The sequence below is a fragment of the Hemicordylus capensis genome, chromosome 6, assembly GCF_027244095.1.
Source record: "Hemicordylus capensis ecotype Gifberg chromosome 6, rHemCap1.1.pri, whole genome shotgun sequence".
Taxonomy (NCBI): Eukaryota; Metazoa; Chordata; class Lepidosauria; order Squamata; family Cordylidae; genus Hemicordylus; species Hemicordylus capensis.
The window spans coordinates 25,194,169-25,217,140 of NC_069662.1; the positions used below are offsets into that span (position 1 = coordinate 25,194,169).

At 42.8% G+C, this 22,972-nt stretch overlaps 1 protein-coding gene and 1 pseudogene across 1 annotated transcript in view; both read left to right on the forward strand.

Annotated features, from left to right (window-relative positions):
• LOC128328836 (vomeronasal type-2 receptor 26-like) overlaps positions 1-22,972 on the forward strand; it is a 46,161-nt gene that overhangs the window by 20,528 nt on the left and 2,661 nt on the right. Inside the window, exons 3-6 of the mRNA XM_053258959.1 lie at positions 14,331-14,359; positions 16,121-16,124; positions 16,420-16,647; positions 17,182-17,308. Of these exons, the coding sequence (XP_053114934.1) occupies positions 14,331-14,359; positions 16,121-16,124; positions 16,420-16,647; positions 17,182-17,308 (388 nt within the window). The remainder of the gene's footprint in view (positions 1-14,330; positions 14,360-16,120; positions 16,125-16,419; positions 16,648-17,181; positions 17,309-22,972) is intronic.
• LOC128328838 (nuclear pore complex protein Nup85-like) lies at positions 507-5,769 on the forward strand (annotated as a pseudogene).

Genomic DNA, 22,972 nt, shown 5'->3' on the forward strand with positions numbered 1-22,972 from the left:
AAAAACTCTTTTTTGCTGCATGCACCACGACTGCATAAATCTTCAAATGGGTTACATGCTGTATCCTTTCAGATTCGAACCGAGTTCTCCTCCACTTGCACTCTAGTCACCTACCCAACCCCTTATATCCCCTAAGAAACGCCTATTAAAAAAAAATCTCTTTCCCCCCCTTTATATTGTTTAGAATTGTACTCAACAAATTGATCTGTCATCTCATCGGTGGTCGAAACAAATTCTTTACCATTCCATATCGAGGTTATGATTCTCTTTTCCTGTTCCTTTCTAAGTTGATAAGCTAATAGCTTATCCGGTTTGTTACCTTTCTCAAATTATCTTTGTTTCATATAAATCATATTCCTGCATGTCTCTTTAGATTCTATAAGGTCTATCTGCTTATGAAGTTCTCTTATGCCTTGCAAGACGTCTTTTGAAAAATCTGCTTTATGAGCTGCCTTGAGGCAAGAAGTAAGCAAGAAAGCCCAGAGTGGAAAGTCCAGCTCGGCAATATGGAAGAGCTGGATGTGGAGCCACCAGTCACTCCAGTTATGGTGTGTTTAATGAATTTTTCGCAGACAAAATCTCTCGGATTCGGGCTGACCTAGATGGAGACTCCACAATTAATCTGATGTCTGAACTGGAGGTGTCCAACAACTCCTCTTATACAATTCGGCTGGATCAATTTCAGTTTGTGACTCCTGAGGATGTGGACAAGCTGCTTGGAGCGGTGAGGCCTACCACTTGTCCTCTTGACCCTTGTCCAACATGGCTTGTTCTATCTAGCAGGGAGGCTGTTGTAGGCGGCCTGGTAGAAATCATAAATGCTTCTCTGAGGGAGGGCAGGATGCCTCCTTGCCTTAAGGAGGCAATTATTAGACCTCTTCTAAAGAAGCCTGCGTTAGATCCCTCAGAGTTGAGCAATTATAGGCCAGTTTCCAATCTCCCATGGCTGGGCAAGGTAATTGAGAGGGTGGTGGCCTCTCAGCTCCAGGCGGTCTTGGAGGAAACTGATTATCTAGACCCATTTCAAACTGGTTTTCGGGCGGGCTATGGGGTGGAGACTGGCTTGGTCGGCCTGATGGATGATCTCCAATTGGCAATGGACAGAGAAGTGTGACTCTGTTGGTCGTCTTGGATCTCTCGGCAGCTTTCGATACTATCAACCATAGTATCCTTCTGGAACATCTGAGGGGGTTGGGGGTGGGAGGCACTGTTTTACAGTGGTTCCGCTCCTACCTCTCGGACAGATTCCAGATGGTGTCAATTGGAGACTGTTGCTCTTCAAAATCTGAGCTTAGGTATGGCGTTCCTCAAGGCTCCATACTCTCTCCAATGCTTTTTAACATCTACATGAAACCGCTGGGAGAGATCATCAGGGGATTTGGAGCTGGATGTTACCAGTATGCTGATGACACCCAGATCTACTTCTCCATGTCAACTTCTTCAGGAGTTGGCATATCCTCCCTAAATGCCTGCCTGGAAGCAGTAATGGGCTGGATGAGGGAGAATAAACTGAAGCTGAATCCAGATAAGACGGAGGTACTTATTGTGCGGGGTCAGAACTCTAGAGACGATTTTGATCTGCCTGCTCTAGACGGGGTCACACTTCCCCAAAAGGAACAGGTTCGCAGTCTGGGAGTACTTCTGGATCAACGTCTCTCCTTGGTTTCTCAGGCTGAGGCGGTGGCCAGGAGTGCCTTCTATCAGCTTCGGCTGATACGCCAGCTGCGCCCATTTCTTGAGATCAGTGACCTCAAAACAGTGGTACATTTGTTGGTAACCTCCAGACTGTACTTCTGTAATGCGCTCTACGTGGGGCTTCCTTTGTATGTAGTCCGGAAACTTCAGTTGGTCGAGAATGCGGCAGCCAGGTTGGTCTCTGGGTCATCTCAGAGAGGCCACATTACTCCTTTGTTGATGGAGTTACACTGGCTGCCAGTAGGTTTCCAGGCAAAATACAAAGTGCTAGTTATTACTTATAAAGCCCTAAACGGCTTAGGCCCCGGGTATCCAAGAGAGCGTCTTCTTCGCTATGAGCCCCACCGGCCGCTGAGGTCACTTGAGGAGGTCCGTCTCCAGTTGCCACCAACTCGTTTGGTGGCTACACAGAGACGGGCCTTTTCGGCTTCTGCCCCGAGATTGTGGAATGCGCTCCCTGCTGAGATACGATCCTCCCCATCTCTGGCAATTTTCAGAAAACACCTGAAAACACATCTCTTCAGCCAGGCTTTCTCAGCTTTTTAAAAATTTGTTTTTAAATTGTTTTGATTGTTTAATTGTAGTTTTATGATGTTTTTAATTGTTAATCATTGTTATGTTTTATAATTTTTATTTTTATTATTAACTGATTTTAAGGTGTTTTAATGTAAACCGCCCTGAGCCTTTTGGAAGGGCGGTATAAAAGTTTTAATAATAAATAAATAAATAATAATAAATAATTCCAGGAGTGAACTCTGACAAGAAACAATTATATTTTGAGTGGGGACCTGGGGAGATGCTGGTCTGTGAAACGTTGTATGGATCAGCAGAGCATAAAGAGAAAAGGCCAAGCTGCCCCTATGTCTTTGTTGTTTGCAAAGATGAAGATATATACTCTCAGACCTTGCAGAAGCTTTTAAATGAATCCCATGGGATCTTTGTTGGGCTTCAGAAAGATGAGAAAGAAAAGGTTGGGAAGTCAAGGAATGCACAGCTAGTTTGAGTGAGAAAAAAATACCGTTCAGTCATAAGAGCCTTTATGGAGGATTCACACCACATGGCTATTTCTACACGGGACCCAGGCATGCATATGCAGCACAGTACCCAGGTCTCCATTCTGTCTGCTATGAACTGGAATCTGTGTGAGATCATGTTTGTTGAAGCAGCACCAGATGGTCCTCTCCTGTCTCATCTCTTTGACTGGGTTCGTCTTCATGTGTGTGATGTGGATAACCTGGCTTGTGAAGTTCTGAGGAGTGAGTGTCCAGCAAAACATGAAAATTTCTGGAATGTGGTAACTATGTTTGTGCTTCAGGGCCAAATGGATGAGGCTCAACAGCTGCTCTCCAAGGAACCTAGTACCAATGCCACATCAGTGAGCATGTGCAAAATTTTGGATGAGTTAATGAGGAAAATGCCTGTTTTCAATCCTGGCAGCACTCAGGCTTTGACAGAGATAGAGTTGAAATGGCAGCATTGGCATGGGGAATGTCAGCAATTCTTGCAAGATGGCACATTTGCTTGCTTCTAATCTTCACCTGGAGACTCTCTGCAAGATCCTAGTGGGAGATGAGATCACCATTTTAGAAAAGAAAGACTCATGACTACCTGGTACCATTTTCTAGTAACTCAGCTGTTGTATTGACATCCTACTGTGAAGCATGTGGAACTCCATCTCTATGCACAGTCCAGCCTTGATCTATTCCTGGGAGGAGAGAGCAGCCCCGAACCTTTAAACAGCATCTTGCTTGCAGTCTTTGGGTTTGACATCCATCAAGTGATTAAAGAGTGCAGCATTGCTCTGAGCAACGGGTGGTTTGTAGCTTATCTGACAGACCTACTGGATCACTGCAGTCTCCTACAATCTCACAATATTTATTTCGGTTCCAATATGCGTGAATATTGGAGTATGCTTCTGGACACTTTCCCCATCACACCTTGTGGCAGCTTGCAGTAGATTATTTTGACTACTGTCCAGAATACGGTAGAACATACTTGGAGCTTCACATTGAATGGATCGCTCTGGACACAGAACACAAAGCCCTCAAAGTACTGAGGATCTGTGAGCAGAGAATGATGAATGAACAAGTTCGTAGATCTGTAAAATCTTGCCCTGAAAGTCATCTGGAATAATCGTCTAGGTTCAGCACTGTCTTGGAGTATCCGAGCAAAAGATGCTGCTTTTGCTACTAGGGGTGTGCATTTTGGAATTTTCTTGTTTCGATTTGTATCTGAATCGAAACACCCCCATTTTGTTCTGTACCCAAATTTTCTGAATCCGAATCAGCCCTGTTTTGTTTTGTAGCCAAATTTTCCGAATCCCAATCCCAATCGATTTGGATTTTTTAAAAGGGTCCCAGGGCAAAAAGAGTGGGTGGTGGTGGTAGTGTCCAATGGGTGGAAGCTACCACCCAAATTTCAAAGGAATTAGGCAAACTGCAGATTTTTTGTGTGAATTTTTTTTCAAGTTGACACATCTTTAAGAATTTTCCCATAGGGAATAATGGGGATTCCAGCAAATGTATCGCTTCAAATCAAGGGGAAAGGGATGACCCAGAGTGGAGTGTGGTGGGTGGTAGTGCCCAATGGGGGCAAGGAAACTTCCAGAATTATCTCAAAAGAAGTAGGAACATAGGAAACTGCCATATACTGAGTCAGACCATTGGTCTATCTAGCTCAGTATTGTCTTCACAGACTGGCAGCGGCTTCTCCAAGGTTGCAGGCAGGAATCTCTCTCAGCCCTATCTTGGAGAAGCCAGGGAGGGAACTTGAAACCTTCTGCTCTTCCCAGAGCAGCTTCATCCCCTGAGGGGAATATCTTGCAGTGCTCACACATCAAGTCTCCCATTCATATGCAACCAGGGAAGATCCTGCTTAGCTATGGAGACAAGTCATGCTCAACCACAAGACCAGTTCTCCTCTCCATTGGGCAAAGGGCTGATCTTTTGTGAATTGTTGAAGTTTACGTGTCTTTAAGATTTCTCCCATAGGGAATAATGGAGGTTTCAGCAGCCCCATAATTCCACTTGGGGGGCACTGGGGTTTCCCAGAGTGAGGGGTTGTGTAGTGCACATAGGGTGCCAACCACCTCCATACCCACAAGCCCTTGGGGTACTGGGTTTTGTGTTTCTGAGGTGTTCATTGTAGATTCTCTGGTATTATATGAGATTTTCAGTGAAAAACAAGAATCCACTCTTATATGCTACCAGAGAATCTACACTCAGAACACCACAGAAACAACAGAACCCAGCACCCCATGGGTTAGCAACCCTTCCCCTGGCCAATGTGGGGTCAGTAAAGAGTGGGAAGAAGCAAAAGAGCCAATGGGGAACAAGGAGGGAATTATCAGCAGGTCAGCCCATGCTTTAGGTCACCGATCAGAAGGCTGGAAGGGTGGGAAATTCAAAGAGATGTCAAACACAAAATGGAGACTGACTCAGAGATCACCACAAAATGGAGGTCCGAAACAACAAAACGTTTTGTAGCCGAAACAGGGACATTTTGTTTTGTATACAGAACTTTTGGATCTGGAAAATGGGTGTTTTGTTTTGTCTACAAAGCACCTGAAACAGGCCGTTTTGGGTACAAAACGTTTTTCGCACATCCCTATTTACTACCCTCATATCAGACAGATTTCTGAAGGATTATTGTGAAAGGGGCACTTTCTCAGACTTGGACTTCATTGACAACTTGGGATCATCCATGCTGCTTAGTGATCGATTGAAATTTCTTGGGAAATATCGAGAATTTCATCGGCTATTTGGTGAGAAGCAGTGCTTTGCAGTAGCTAAGCTACTGTTAACGCTGATGACAGCTCATATTGCTTCTTGCTCCTTCTGGATGACCCTGTTGACTGATGCACTTCCTCTTCTGGAGCAGAAAGAGGTGATATTCTCTGCTGATCAAACATATGAATTGATGAAATGCTTGGAAGATGTGATGGCTGCAAAGTCAAAAAACCAGAAGCTTCAGAATGATGAGGACAAAACACTCATAGTGGAAATGCTGAGACAGGCTCTGGCATGCTATCTTGCACACATCATTGTAAGAGAAGGCACAGAGGAAGAATCATGAGAACAGCTAATCGGATAAACTCTCAAACTCTTGCTTCATTGACTTATTGTACTACATCATGGCTGGGTCTTTTTTCTAGGAATAAATGCATGCAATGAGCTCCATCAAGACAATTTAATTCAATAAGAGTCAGACCTTTATGCTTTTGTGAATCTTTTTTTCCTCTTCGAAGACAATGAAATGAAAATTCCTCTCATAAAAGCCTTGCTTGAATCCCATATGGAATAAATTGAAACATTTGCTTGAATCCCATACAGAATAAACAGTCATATTTCTCTTTAAAAAATAAGACAATTCTTCTTTGCATTTCAGGACAACCTTTTCTTGTTGTAAAAGAAGACTGTTTAATCTCCATCTTTTCAATCCAGTATTCCGGAGGTGAAGCTTTATTACCAATGGATTGTGCTCTGCCTAAGTAAGTGGTGCTATTTCAAAGTCGTATATTCTTGGTAATACCGATTTTGAAACCATGCAGATATCAAGTCTAGGATATGTTTGATAAGATTGAGAGAAATAAGTAAAGCCTCTTTCCAAGGGGTATTTATGTTGCCAGGCATCTTCTATAGATAACAGTCTCATGTATTCAAATACATTTCTAGGTAATTTGCTAGAGTTATTTTCATATTGGCCAGTTTTATCAAGCGTTGGAGAGAGAACTGCATTCCAGTCACCGAAAATAAAAATGTCTTCCTCAGCTACATCCAACAGTGACTGGAAAAAATGTTGGTAAAACTGAACTTTATTGTCATTTGGAGCATAAACTGAAGCAAGTGTAATTTTAGTTTGTTGAGAAGTTGAAAACCGCAGTATAATATACCATCCTGAGTCATCATGTACTTGATGTTCTAAAGTCCAATTCAGATTCTTGATGTAAATAGCAACTCCGTTCTTCTTCTTACTTTTTGCACCTGAAGCAACCTTTGACCCAAGGCTTTACAAGCCAATAAATTAACATTGTTCGATTTGATGTGTGTTTCTTGAAGACAGATAATGTCAGCTTTTACTTTTTTCAGTTTCAATTTTTTTTCTTCCACTTAAATGGACTGTTCATACCATTAATCTTAACTGAGACTATTTTTTTAAATCAGCCATCTTGAAATTTCCTTAGAAGTCTTCTGTTAATCTCTGAACTAAAAAGCAGAGGCCTGATCTCATTGCTGTTCTTCTGGTAAGTTATCCTCAGCCATTTGATTTTGGGCAGTTGATGTATTGGTACTACGTAATTATTCCAAAAAATGTTCTGCGTCAGAGGGAGAGAATATCTGTGATTTCCCTCGATGCAAGAAGACTTCTAGACAAAAAGGGATATGCCATCTATATCTTATCTTCCTTTCCTGAAGTACAGTAGAGAGGAATTTTAATTCTCGCCATTTCCTTAAAATATCAACCGGGATATCTGGAAGAATTTCTAATCATGTGTTGTTATATTCGAGAGGGGAGTTCCTCTGCACCTGGAGAATCTCTTTAATGTTTTTGCTGTAAAATTTTACCAAAATATCTCTAGATACTTTTCTGTCCTGGGCAAATCTAGAATTCATTCTGTAGACTTCCTGAATATACAAATGGTCCTCTGCACCTCGGCCAAGAAATTCCAAAAGTAAGGCTTCAATCACATCCTGAAGGTCCTCCCTTCCAAATTGTTCTGTTAATCCTTGAATCTTGAGATTACAGGTGCGTGTATTGGATTCTACAATTTCAATTCAGTTTTCTAAATGTCTAAAATTGCCTTCTCATAGTGATTTCTCAGCTGCCAACTCCTGTTGAGTCTGGGATACCTGAGAAGCCAATTGGTCATGTTGCTCTAGTTTTAAGGAAACTACATTGAATCTTGACGTGACAGCGGCCCAGAAACTATCAAATTTGGCATCAAAGCTGGTCAATTTAGAATCAAAACTTTTCATTTGCCCCTCAATTTGAGTCGAGACACTATGCAGCTCCGTAAGAAAAACCTCCTGAAGTTTTGAAAGGGAGGATGGATCTTCTCGGGGCAAGGGGTGTTTTGGTTCATCAAGGTCAGCATCAGATAAGGGTTCCTTTCCATCTTTCCTGGCTTTCTCTTGCTCTTTTTTCTTATAGACAAGAGAAAAATAGAAAACAAAAATAAAAATAGAAAAAGAAATCTATGGGGATATATATAAAAATGAGTTCCCTAAATACCAGCCAAACTCCACAGTTATTAAAACTATCAGGAATCCAAAGTTAGGATTTATAAAACATGTATAGAGGTATACTAGATGAATCTCCCCATTCCTAAATGAGTTATTCACAGTTATTATAATATAGGTAATACAATACAAAATTCAACCCCCTATAACAAAAGTATAAATCAATAGGTCAACATAAGTAAGCTCAAAAAACCAATAAAAAGCAAATATAACACTACTAAATGCCAATTCAGATAATGAAAGATGAAGTATATCAGTGGAAATTGTATTTATTTATTTATTTATTTATTTATTTATTCATTCAATTTCTATATCACCCTCAGTTCGATCCCAAATAGCTACTCTATATTATTATTATTATTAATTTATATAGTCAGACAGGTGTTATTGACTGGTTTGTTTTATCCAGACATTGAGTCCTTCCCAAGGACCTGGGATGGCTCCATTTTATTGTTAATGTTGTTGCTGTTATAGATATCATTGCAGAATATAGGCTGTTCCCAGTAAAGCTGCTTTTTGTAATTGGCTGATGGTGATTTCTGTGGCCCCTATGGTGTTGAGGTGCTCTTCAAGGTCTTTTGGAACTGCACCCAGGGCACCAATTACAACTGGGATTAATTTGGTCCCTGCTACCTTGTCATGCCTTTGTTTGTAGTCAGTCTGTGCGATCTTTTTACAATAGCTGATTAGGTGGTCCACTGTTTCATCTGCTTCTTTACAAAGGCGGCACTTGCTGTTTCTGGTTGACTTTTCTACTTTTGCTCTTATTGCATTTGTTCTTAGTGCCTGTTCTTGTTCAGCCAGTATTAAACCCTCTGTTTCTTTCTTCAAGTTGCCATTCTTAAGCCATTGCCAGGTCTTGGTGATGTCTGATTTTCCACTTATATTGTGCAAATATTGACCATGCAGTGGCTTATTTTTCCATTTTTCTGCTCGGTTCTTGACTTGTTCTTTCTTGTAGGCCTGCTTTGTTTCATTGGTGTTGAATAGTTTCGCACTATTGACCATTTGAAGTGCATCTTCTTCACTGTCCTTTATATATTCTCCAAGGCCTCTTTTCTCCTCCTCTACTGTTTGATGGACTTGCAGCATTCCTCTTCCACCTGAGCTGCGAGGGAGGTATAGCCTATCGACATCACTGTGGGGGTGCAGAGCATGATTGATGGTCATGATTTTCCTGGTCTTACGATCTAGCGTCTCTAGCTCTGCCTGGGTCCAGTCTATTATTCCTGCAGTGTATCTGATAACAGGTATAGCCCAGGTGTTTATGGCTTGCATGGTGTTCCCGCCATTGAGTTTGGACTTGAGGATTTTTCTAACTCTCCCAATGTATTCACTTCCAATTTTATTTTTAACTTCAGTGTGTGCAATGTTATCAGCCTGGAGAATGCCCAAGTATTTGTAATGTTCTTTCTCTTCCAGGTTCTTGATGTTGCTTCCATTGGGCAGTTCTATTCCTTCTGTTTTTGTTATTTTCCCTCTGTTCATTATTAATGCAGCACACTTGTCTAGTCCAAACTCCATTGCTATATCGCTACTGAATATACGGACAGTGTTTAGCAGTGATTCGATTTCTGACTTGGACTTTCCATACAACTTCTGATCGTCCATTCATCCATCCATCATTATTATTCATCCATTCATCCATTCATCCATCCATTCATCCATCATTGTTATGATGATGATGATGATGATGTTCATTTGTTTATTTGATTTCTATACCACACTTCCAAAAATGGCTCAGGGTGGTTTACACAGAGAAATAATAAATAAATAAGATGTTTCCCCGTCCCCAAAGGGCTCACAATCTAAAAAGAAACGACACCAGCAACAGTCACTGGAGGTACTGTGCTGGGGGTGGATAGGGCCAGTTACTCTCCCCCTGCTCAATAAAGAGAATCACCACATTAAAAGGTGCCTCTTTGCCAAGTTAGCAGAGTTTAATACAGACGAAGTCAAGCAAAAAAGAATGTGTTTAATTATAACACCAAGCTGAGTATATATACCAAAGGTACTATATATCCCAACTAATAACCAGCTAAATGAGAGAGGGTGGTTGTTAGAACCAATAAAAACACTTTAAAAATATATCTACAGAATATAAGATCATCAAAGAAAATAATCAATAGATAATATGGTAAAAAATTAGTCCATTATTAATTAGCAACCTAAGTCTGACCAACCTAGCTCCTGTAATATATGTATATGAACGTAGATCTAAATAAAAAAAGTAAACAAAAATGAACAAAGTTAGACACTGTTAATCAAACGTTAGTTCAAAGTAAATGTGACCATGACAAACGTCTGTGAGTCTTCTCACAAATTAATGATCTCTGGCTCCATCTTGTGGTAGTCAATGAAAGAAGCAACAGAAGAAAGGCAGCCAGAAGGAAACCAGGATGTAGAACGGTGAGATTTCTGCACTGTATGCAAATAGGACTAGTAAATCCAGTCAAAAATCCAAAGGTTCTCCTTATTATCACAGAAGACAGTAATATGTGGCAACAAAATGTATAAGCCATCCAAATGAAAGTTCAAATTCTGAATCCAAACTACCAATGCAAAGTAAAGCCAGGGGAAGAAGGAAGACCTGCAGCCAGTCAGCTAATTCTTCCACACCAGATTGTAACAGAGAAAATAGTCCCTGGAATAGGAAAAATAAAAAAAGGAATGAAGATCAAAGAAAGCAAATCCTCATCAACAAGCCCCCCCCACCAAAAAAAGAAAGAAAAGAAAATGATTAATATAAAACCAGATATTTGTAATCCAATAAGGAGAAAAGGAAGAGTCTCAATTTCCTTTTTTGCCAGGACAAAAACTTAAGCCTCTAGTGCCCCAACATTAAACACAGAGGCAGGGAAATAAAAGTCAAACAGCGGAGTCCTAAATCCTGTATAGCCCTTGATACAGCCTAGGTAATAAAAAGTCTAATCCAAGTCAATTAAGTGCAATAAATCAATCCAGCCAGTGGAAAAGTGCAAACAAAATAATTTTAATGAGCAGCCTTGAACTCTGGCAAAATAGGAGAAAGCAAAAGCAAAAAAAAATAAATTAAAAAAATCCAAAAACTTGCTTAAGTACAATATTAAGAGAGGCAAAAGTCACAAAAAAGACAATTCAAAGTTCAAGAGAAAGCAGATATATGTAACTAAAAAAGAGTGGAGAGTGGGCAGGCTGACCTTAAATATGTGGGTTTAATTGCATTTCATCTTCTCAAGCCGAGCTTGGGCAGTTGATAACACCAAGGATGGGTGAGATCGCCCAGAGCCAATCGACCCCCACGGACGGGAGATCAAATGATTCCAGGCTAGCCTCAGAGTCCATAAATCAGCTCCTTGCTTCTGTTCCAACCTTTGCCAGGCTGGATAGTAAAGATCTTGAGAGGTGAAAGAGCAGCAGATTTTATGCAGCCAGTCAGGATGCCATCTTGCCCAAAGCCCCGCCCCACCCACACACCATTTTCTTCTGCAATTTTTAAAAATATTACAAAAGGCTACTAGTTTTCTCCCCTATGAATAACTATTGAAGCAAGGCATTTAAAACCAGAGAGGCAGGTGGCTATACACTCTTTCCAAAATGGAAATGTGAAAAGCAAAAGAGCAGGTGTTTTGGGGTGGTGTTTTTTTTAAATTTAAAAAAATACCATATAGAAGCCAGTGTTTAAAATTGTTTTATTAAATGTACATTGCTAGTACATAGCTGGTCCTCTCCTAGTCCATGTGAGAGAAGTTAGGACTGCAGACAAACACCATATTTTTGCTAAACATTCTTCTTAAAAAAAAAAAAAGTCCAGCAAGCAATTGGAGGAAAACATAAGAAAAGGAACAGAAGGGGTAGGAAAGTGAGATTAAAAATACAAAATTAATAGTAACAACAAAACTGGTCAGCTCCCACTCATGTATCAGATCTTTTTATATAACTCATTTGAGGGGAAATTTGTATATAGGAGGAGGGAGAGGACAGAAGCTTCCCCCAAGTCCTTTTTGACAAGCTCTTGCCCCTTTGCCTTTCCTTTTCCAAAACACTTCATGTTCCCCTTTCTGTCCATTTTAAATTGGCTTTAAAGACCAGGAGCTCCCACCAGCCTCTTCTCAATTTGCCAGCTCTCACATCTCCCTTTTTCAAAGCAGCTCGGAAATATTTCCCAGCTTCCAGGTCTCCTCATTGCAGGGTGGCGTGGGGTTCTTGGCGTTTTAGAGAAAGGGGGTGGAAATGGTGCGGAGGAGGAGGAGGAAAGAAAGGAGAGCAAGGGAAAGCATCTCAAGCTTTCTCTTCCTCCCTGAAGATGACTTGATGGGATCTGAGAGAAATGAAGGAACTGGGGAAAATATTCTTTGCAACAGAGAGATTGTAAAAGCTGCAGTATAAATGAAGAGAGCAGCAAACACACTTAATAATTGGATGGGAACAAAACAAGCCAGGAGGAGAGAGAAAAGAGTTTTTGCTGGTCAGTAAAATTGCAAGTGGCTGATGGGTTAAAGTCATTATTGTAAAAGTAAACTAATTTGAAGTATTTGAAACTAATCCCAGTGAATGAACTCAGTCTGAGAGAAAAGGAGGGGGGAAGCAGAGATGGGGGTTGTGCAAGGCAAGGGAGAGAAATGACTGTAAACGTCTCTCCCTTCCTCCCCAACCTCCGTTTCACCCTTCTATCCTTCAAACATACGTACCAGCACGAAATCCACATTTTAAGCATTTGAACCAAAGACTGCTGCCTCCTTTCCCCACCCATTTGAGCCTGTAGACTAAGCAAATAAGAGTGGATTCATGGTGTGTCATTGAAAATCTCATTTGCTATGATAGACTCTAAACCTTAAAGACATGAACTTCAACAATTAACCAAAAATCAGCCCTCTGCCCAAATCCTTTGAAAAAATTCAGGTAGCTTCCTTGCCCCTACCCAGCACTACCACCAACCCCACACCACTTTAGGCCACCCCTTTCCCCCCGACGTGAAGTGATACACCCTCCATTATACTTAATGGGGGGAAACCTTAAAGACGCGTAAACTTCAGAAATTCACCAAAAATCAGCCCTCTGCCCAATCACTCTGCAATTGGGGTGGTAGCCTCCAACCATTAGGCACTACCATCCCATCCCACTCTTTTGGCCCAGATCCCACGTTATACCCCCTATCTGCCCCAAAGACACTAAAACTTCAAAAATTCCCCCCAAAATCAGCCCTTTGCCCAATCCCTCTGCAATTGGGGTGGTAACCTCCACCCATTAGGCACTACCACCCCACCCCACTATTTTGCCCATGGCACCCGGAATTGGAGCAGACGTCACATCCAACCTTTTTGCATTGAAGTCAATGGGATGCAAAAAGGCGGGAAATTCAAATAGACATCATAGCTCAAAACGGAGGGGGGGGGAGAAGGCAAAAAAATGGAGGTCCGAATCACCCGAATTTTCGGGCCTGAAATTCAGGTGATTCGGCTCGTGCCCGAAATTTTTCGAATTTTTCCGTGGGTGATTCGGTTCGGCCCCGAATCACCCGAAATTCGTTGTTTCTGGCACAGATCATTCTGTGCCTGAAACGTTTTGCACATCCCTAGTCAACAGAGCATATTCCCGCTGCGCCCTACCCACGCGGTGCCCCTGTGCCCCAACTCTCACCCTTAATTACCTATTCTGCTCAAAACTTGGTGTCCTCCCCATATACATTCTGGTGCCCTCCCCACATACATTCCGATGCCCTCTCGGTGCCCCCAGTCCAGCCCTGCATGGGTGATGGAGCCACCGACCACCGCAGAGCTGGAGCCCAGAGGGAGAGAAACAAGGAGGGGAAAACAGCGGGAGAGGAAGCCCTCTGTTGGACAGCACTGGGCAAGGTTCAGGAGACAGGAAGCAAGAGAGGGGAGGAGGAAAACAAGAAGAGAGACAGCCAGCTGAGAAAGAGATAAACGGTGTGTGTGTGTGTGTGTGTGTGTGTGTGTACTGGGCGGGGGGGCACCGCCGTTTTTGCCCTTATAGAGGAGTCACTCCTGCTTCAGTTTGGACTTCATTATTGGTTCACAAGCAATGCGGAATCACATTTTCCCACCTTTCTCCCCACCTTGCCACATTGTTGGGGATCAGTGCACCAGAAGCCCGTAAATCCTTGTCCAGAGCTGCTCTGCTCCTTGGTTCCTGGCTCCAAACTGTGGCTGAAATCTGGACTAATGCAATGAGTAAAGATGCACCCGCACAAGCAAATCACATAGCTGAGCAGATGCTCAAAGTTGTTCAATATCTATACAAGCTGTGTGCATGCACAACAAGGATAGCAGATAGCTTTGCATCAATCCTGGAAATGTATATGGAATGAACAAGAGGTTTCATAGCAAAAGGTGCACCACAGAAGGCAAAATCACATCCAGTTGCGCTGGTCCAAAGAATACAGTGTTCTACAAGGACAGGGTTCTACAAAGGTTTGAGTGTTGGTGACCTTTTTCTTAGCCAAATATCATACTTGTTCTTTACATTTTCTGCCTTTAAATTTTATGCAGTAATTCAAGTTCACACTAGGCTAGTGCCTTTTCTTTACTTGAAAAAAAAAATCCCATCAAATATATTTCAAGTCATTAACTTTTGAAGTCCCCATAACAAGGGAATAATAATCTAAGGGTGCAATGTCATGGATTCTTACTGTTGAAGTATTTGAAGCCAAAGTTGACATGGGCAATTCTAGGGACATTCGGTAGAGTTACTTCCTGCTTCCGGATGTCGCTGCCTGATAAAAGGAGTCTGTATGCATTCTGGCAGTGGCATAGTTTCACAACGATTCCCTTCTCTCCTTTCCTTTTATGAAGACTGGTTTTCTCCATCAGTCCCATTTCTCTGTTTTCTCCACTTGCACTTGCAGCCTCCACTAGATCAGGGACAAGTGGTGGATGTGATTCGCCCAGACCCCCAAGAAACAACTTCAGTTGATTGTCATCTGTTCACTGTCACTGACTCGCCCCCTGCTTCTAATATTCCATCAGAGGAGCACTTGGTTACTCTGGCGACAACCTCTGGGCTGACGCAGAGCTTAGAAAGCCCAACCATCTTCTGTTCTCTACAGGTTCCAGAGACAGTCCAACTTCAAGAACTTATCACTTCACAGATTGCTTGTATTAATTCAGATAGTGAAGGGTCAGTGGTTCTTAATTGTCCACTTGATAAAGATGCGGACACCTCACTGTTAGAACCGTTAGAACCATGTTGTGCTGACTCCTCCCCTCCTTTGGATTGACATTTCATTCCCTTTTATTCCCTTCTCTCCTTTCCTTATATGAAGACTGGTTTTCTCCATCAGTCTCATTTCTCTGTTTTCTCCACTTGCACTTGCAACCTCCACTAGATTAGGGACAAGTGGTGGATGTGATTCGCCCAGACCCCCAAGAAACAACTTCAATTGATTGTCATTTGTTCACTGTCACTGACTCTCCACCTGCTTCTAATATTCCATCAGCTTCGCCAACTGAGGAGCACTTGGCTAATCTGGCAACAACCTCTGGGCTGACGCAGAGCTTGGAAAGCCCAACTATCTTCTGTTCTCTACAGGTTCCAGAGACAGTCCAACTTCAAAAACGTATCACTTCACAGATCGCTTGTATTAATTCAGATAGTAAAGAGTCAGTGGTTCTTAATTGTCCACTTGATAAAGATGCTGACACTTCACGGTTAGAACTGTTAGAACCATGTTGTGCTGACCCATACCCTCCCAAATTTATGTTGTTGATTGCTCCTGCTACCGCTGCCACAAGCTGCTTGCCTGCTTGCCCCACTACCAGCACTATTGCACATTTCCCCTGTGACCTGGCATGCATGAAGCCAAGGATACATCTTCCTGATTCTCTCCCCCATTCTCCCAGCCCAATTGCCTACTGCTCCCCAGCCTATGTACCCCACTACGGCCAGCCCACCTGCCAGCCAGCCCTCATGTCTCTCTTCCTTCCCTGCTTCTCATTGTCTGTAAAAAGTTGATGCAAAAGGGCCCAAGGGAGTCATTTGATGCCCAACTCCCCCCCCCACCTTTGATGAGGACTAATGGCGTCACTGCCTGGTGGGCATACAGCTCCCACAGCCATATACACTCCAGCTCTTTACTAGCTCTAGAGGTTGGTGGTGGGAGAGAGGCATGAAGGCTGGCAGGCGGGTGGGCTGGCTGCAGTGGGGCACAGAGGCTGTGGCAGGCAATCAGAATGGGGGGCAGGCAGGCAGGTAGGTGACTGGCCCTCCGCAGACTGCCTTGATTAGTAGCTTGTGTTCTTCAGACATGAGCACATAATGATAGATACACTCATGTTGCCAGTGGGACAGTATACCTTGCAATAGATTGGGCTCTCCATCTCTAGTTCTCAAATAGAGGCCGGAAGGCAATGTTTCACTGTTGCTCTAACATATACCTTGAGAGAGCAGCAAACTGGATGAGTAGACTTCAAATTTCCTTCCCAACACTGAAATTCTACTATTTTACATGCTGTCTCCATCAAGCTTTTATTTCTTTTGCATCTAGCTCCATCCATTTCTGAGAGATGTTTCATTTAACAACACTGCAGGGGACAAGATATCCTTTGACCAGAATGGGGTGTTTGCTGCCAGATTTGATGTTATCAACTGGATCATTTCCACAAACCAGTCCATTCACAAGGTGAAAATTGGATGGGTGGATCATCAGGCTCCTTCTGGCCGAGCACTCACCATCAATCAGGATGCCATCACATGGCACAGCTGGTTCGAACAGGTGGGATCCAACTGCCAGCAGTTGGGGGGATCTTCCACTTTGGGGGGAGCACAGAGTTTCATCCTGATGTGAAGAGCTACTTCAGTATAGAGTGTAGTATATAGCCCTATAAAATGTTGGCCAACATCCTGACTAATATTGTGCTTGTACAAGGGCATCATGCTAGTTCAAGGATGTTGCACTGGCTAGTTGTGCTTTGTCTGGCGTTTTCATTCCAGAATAATTTGATCCTGCAAGAAGGAGTGCAACTTTGTGTGGCATGCTTCATACGTTTTACATGGATTGTTGGTCCAAGAGCACAATTCTGAAAATCCCCTTGATCTAGTGCAGCTAATTATGCAATCCAGTATCAGTAGCACAACTTAGTTCATTGTGTAAGTGCAAAACTAGCATGGCTGTATAGAATAAAGCCACATAACAGCGGTTCCCACGCTGCTTCCATAAACATATGAAAGAGACCCAGAATCTTATGGAATCCTAGGTCAATTCTGCCCCCATCCCCCAAGATGATCATTTTATTTATTTATGTCTTAGGTACAGCCTCTTTCTGTATGCAGTGTGAGTTGCTATCCTGGCTCCAGGAAGAAAGTGAAGGAGGGGGAGCCGTTTTGCTGCTATGATTGCATCCCGTGTCCAGAAGGGAAGATTTCAAGTGAAAAGGGTAAGAAATTTACAGTTATGTTCTCTCTAATAGACTGTCTAAAGTCTAGAGGAATCTGTGTATGGAAGCACGTACGTGTCAAGGTTGTTTTTCTGCAGTGATATATCTTAGGCATTTTTGGTAAACATGAGCTCTAGAGGATGCTGCTGATCAGGAAACGTCTCTAAATTCAGTGGTTGGCATCTGAATTGAGTTACTCCATTGCCCTATCCTGGAGTTGCTTTGAAGGACAACTTAATTTCAATAGGGATTATCACCGAGGGATTAATCAGGATGTCAGCCATTGTTCTTAATAGGATGCAATGACTTCTTGACATTGGTGGCAGCCTCTGTCTAAATTTTCTAATGGTCCACCACTGCCACTGCCACTACTGCCACTGCCATTGTGTTGGGATGCCATGCTACCTGGTTACCTGTGTGGCCCTGTGGAGTCTGGAAAAGGGCATGGCATCCCTCCTGTGGGGCTTTCGTTCCCTTCATGGGGCAGCAGAAATGAGAAGGGTCCAGGCTAGTAGGATCCCAGTGAGGTTGAGACAAGGGAGGGAGAGCGGAAGGAAACAGCTCCAGGGAGACAGCTAGGTTGGGTGGGGAGGGAACAGGAAGCAAGGTCAGGAAGGGGGCTGGGCTGGAAGTAGGCTTTAAGCCCTGTCGGTTCTGTGCTGGTGCATTTAAAGACAAGGCAGCTAATGATGAAGGGCTGCTTTTGAGTATGAGAGCCTGGCGTTCTCCAGGAGAGGGAACTAGCTCAATTCAGCAATCCAGGAGGAGGACACAAGTGACAAACTAACCTCCTCCCCTGGCTGTTCCTGAAGCTGACTTTTCCTGTGGTTACCCAGTCATTCTGGAGTTCAAGAAGGGCCAGGAGCCCACTTCACCCCCTGGGAGTCTGACACACTGCAACCCCCTGCCCACCCTACTCAACCACCACCATCACTGTGTAAGATTTTAATGTATGAATTTTAACTTTCTCCCAATTGGGAAAATAGCATTCAGGAGGTAAGATTCTTTTACTTTATCTTTGGATGCGTTCTTCCCCTCTGGGATCCAAGAAGCCACACAGACAAGAAGTAAAAATCAAGAATATTTATTATCACCCAATTCCTTGACAATCTCAGAAGCCAGCAACAAAATGCAGTTCTCAGCATACAGGCTGCATGCTCTCATCATAAACACTAAATGGAGATCTGTCAACAAAACTAGCTCTTCTGAGCCAGAAGTTTGCTTTCCTGATGCTTCTTCCCCACCCTCGTCTACCCCACCCTTATATCTTGTCTTGGCATCACACCCTCAAATTTGTTCCCTTGTTTGTTTTAAGATTGATTGGCCAAATTAACTCAGCATACATTTGACCGATAAGCAATTTAATATAGATAAATTTGCATCTTCCATATCATGTACTTTGTCAAAAATCTGCTTCAAAGGATCTATCACAAGAGAAACAAATAGGGACATTTGTGTTCATGCCACCATTCTGTGGATATACTGTCATTTACTTTCTGCCCTCAGAAAGTAAATGATGTAGAACTTTGTTGTAGAACTTTGCCTACGTTGGAAAGCCAATAAGGTGTTTCTCTGAAAGGTCCATCTTCTGACGATTTGGAAAGTGTATGAAAAACAGCCTATGTCTAAAAACAGCCTGAAAGTCATATTATTGACCTTTTAGGCCTGATACCTGAATTTTCCTGAAACCTTTGTCAGGTAGTCTGGTCAATTTGGCCATAGAAAATAACATAGAAAATGCAATTTGATATGAATAAGCTGACAAACCCCTCTTCTATTTTGGAGTCTGCTCTGAGAGCCCCAAAAGTCAATTGAGGCCTGTGTCTGGAAGTTTGTTACTGCAAGAGACAATTAGGATGTGAGCTTTTGATTTTGCTGAACTACAGTAACCAAAAGGAATTGATTATATCTACCCAAGGCCTGACTTGTTTTTGCACTGTGCTTGTCAAGTGATAAGCATGAAGCTTAATTTGAGTATGTGCTTAAATGCTGAGAGTAATCATATTATGTGCTGAGAATCATATTTGGAAATCACATTTTAGATAGCAGGTACCTACATATTTTAGGGGTACATATTTTCACACAGTAACTGCTGAATTGCTTGCATGATAACTCTTGGAGTGACATGTTTATCTCTTTTGTGGAACTGAAAAGGTGCCAATTAGGACCATAGACTAGTCAAGCCATGAGTAAACAGGATTGTTGCCATCTGGATTTTTAAACAAGCCAGGCCTGGGACCCACTGTGACAATGATGGGAGACCAAAAATGTTTACATTAAGGATGGTGACATAGAAAGGATAGACGTGAGTGACAAAGAGGCTGAGGAGAGGTTATAAAACTGACCTGCTCCTCCCTCACAAAAAGAAGAGGAAGGGGGTTATGATCGGACAGGAGAGAGAAACCTAGGAGAAAAAGAGCTAGTCATGCAAAGCAAGCATGGGAAGGGAAGCAGCCCAGACCCCAGGGAGATGGATGTCTGCCCTGATTGGGGTGGAACATCCTCTGCCCCTTGGGTTAATGGGTGAACACAGTCTGTGCTTCCTAGTCATTCCTGAGCTTCTCACCTTAGCTGTTTGGACAGCTTCTAGCCCTCCTGGCGCATTTCTCCAAGGCCTCCTGAGACTACAAATGACTGACCGGTAAACTAGAAGCCTTCAGTCCAGTCCTTTTCAGAACTAACACACCTTTCTTGTCCTGTCTCCTCTCCTTTCAATCTCTGTCTTCCCGGCTTCCCAGGAGGGCTGCTCTCAGCCCCTGTTAGCTGGACTAACAGCATTCTGCCTCAGCCTGCGCTCCGCATCGCCATCTTTCCTCCCCCCCACCAATCCCTCTCTCTGCTTTTGGCATACAATCATCACATCAGTGATGAGCTCTTAGCATCTCCCTCCCCTCTCAAACTTGGCTTCAAGACTCACAGATTATGCGTGGCTTTCTGCTTTCTGTTTGAGCAACCTTGGGTTATTTGGGAACAAACAGGAGATAACTGACATAGCTAAGCTTCATTTCGCTGCATGAAAGGGGGGAAAAGGTGATCTGAAAACTGCTTTTATTGAATAAACTGCCTGAAAAAGTAGGAGAAAAAGCCTTTTGTTGTTAGAGCTGGACTGTGAGATTGTTTTGGGCTGTTGCTAGGCCACAGAGAGATAAACCACACTTTCCACAAGGAAACTGAGTTCTGGCCGTTAGCCCGGACGTAGATCGGTATGTCTTTCCACTGTACTCAGAGGAAGAAACTGTTTGAGCTGATAAATATCTCTAGGAAGTTGAATGATTTTAACTGTTACTGAGAACCCTTTACTGTAAAACATCTGATTGACCTCCTTATGCTAATTGCTTGTATGTAATCATCGTTTCAACAAAGCCTTTACAATTGTAGTCTTGTGGTTGGATGTGCTTTCTTTTCCCCCTTTCTCCAATAGCACATGGTCTCAGGAAGTTGAACTGGGAAGAGTAGTCTCTGTTGACTTCTAGTTGGGAGGGGCAAGGCCAGCCTGCTCACAACACATTCCTACATCCTTACAACTGCTATTGGCCTTACTGCCCCCTATTTACTGCCACCATCAAGAGAGCCAGCATAGCACAGTGTTTACAGTGATGAACTAGGACCAGGAAGACCCAAGTTCGAATCCCCATTCAACCATGAAACTCACTGGGTGACTTTGGGCCAGTCATGTATCTCTCAATCTAACCGACCTCACAGGGTTGTTGTGAGGAGAAAAATAACCTTGTACTCTGAGTTCCTCAGAGGAAAAGCGGGATATAAATGTAAAAAATTAAATAAAAAGGGGTTCGCTTCCTTCCCGTTGCCAACCATGATACAGTATAATGACATCACCACCCTGGCACAAGCCCATTCTAGGGATAACAGGTGCTGGGAGGTGATGGCAAGGGTGAGTGGAGGTACAGATGCAAATGGCAGGTGGGTAGTGATGGCTATGGTAGAGGCAAATGTTGGGTGAGCATACTGGCTACTCTTGTCCCCACCCCCACTGAGTCCCCAGTGAATTTCATGTACAGAGTATACATTCCTAGTGGATTGGGATGCCATTGCAGGTCTTTTCATGTGGACTGAAAACCATTCCATTTCCCTGGTTTTTCTTTTCTTTTCAAGACCTGAGGAGAATGGACTATTGGATAATTAATTTTACTATCAAGTATCAGGAGGCTGTTGGTTCAAATCCCCACTGGTGTGTTTCCCAGAATATGAGAAATTCCTCTATCAGGCAGAAGTGATATAGGAAGGTGCTGAATGACATAATCTCATACTATGTGGGAGAAGGCAATGGCAAACCCATTCTGTATTCTGCCAAGCAAACCACATGGATTGGTGGTCGCCAGGAGTCGACACCGACTCGATGGCACAACCTTTCCTTTTCCAATCAGGAATGCATGAACATTTGGTGATTCTCAAGAGCTGAAAGATTCATATGTTGGCTGAAAGATGGACTAACACTGTTCTAGTGCAAACATCTTTCATTACTGGACCAGAGTTGTGCCAGTACAACAATATGTGCTTGCGTGATAGGGTGCACAAACTGTGAGGTATCTCCTGTTTGGAAACATCTTCTTTAGTCGGTATATATTGCAGACAATGATGCTAAGAATGATACCTATGTTTATAAATCTATTAATAAATTCATATTTATAGACTTGAATATTGACATACATAAAATCTTAATACATCAATATATGTAACAGATTTACAAGCCTTAGTCTCAGACGAAGCCCATGTGTGGGGAATAAAAATGCCAAATCATCCCCTATATACTTTCCGAGCAAAGGATTCTCCCCAAAACTTTACTTTGTTCTCTTGGTAGAATCTAGAATGTCAACACAACCGAATTACCCCTCTCCCCCGGGCTTGGGTGGAATCCCAGGAAAACTCCCCTTCTTTTGCTATTGGAAAAGTACAAAAACCTTCTACATGCAAGATTACACACAGTGAGAAAATTGGTAGAATTGCTAAATGTATGAGGCGTGTTGCACCAGAGAGGAAAAACCCCTTCCAGCCCCGCTTTCCTAAGTTAAAAATCAACTCAAAGAGGCTTGTCAAAATTGCAAAGAACAAAGGAAGGAAGGAAGGAAGGAAGGAAGGAAGGAAGGAAGGAAGGAAGGAAGGAAGGAAGGAAGGAAGGAAGGAAGGAAGCTGTATTCAAAATACAACAGACAGCTTCTACCTCAGACCCCCTTAGCTTTTAGTTACAGGTAATAAATACTCAGTGTAGGGATGTGCGAAACGTTTCGGATACAAAATGTTTTGTACCCAAAACAGACTGTTTCGGGTGTTTTGTAGACAAAACAAAACACCCATTTTCCAGATCCAAAAGTTTTGTATACAAAACAAAATGTCCCTGTTTCGGCTACAAAACGTTTTGTTGTTTCGGACCTCCATTTTGTGGTGATCTCTGAGTCAGTCTCCATTTAGTGTTTGACATCTCTTTGAATTTCCCACCCTTCCAGCTTTCTGATCAGTGACCTAAATCATGGGCTGACCTGCTGACAATTCCCTCCTTGTTCCCCATTGGCTCTTTTGCTTCTTCCCACTCTTTACTGACCCCACATTGGCCAGGGGAAGGGTTGCTAACCTATGGGGTGCTGGGTTCTGTTGTTTCTGTGGTGTTCTGAGTGTAGATTCTCTGGTAGCATATGAGAGTGGATTCTT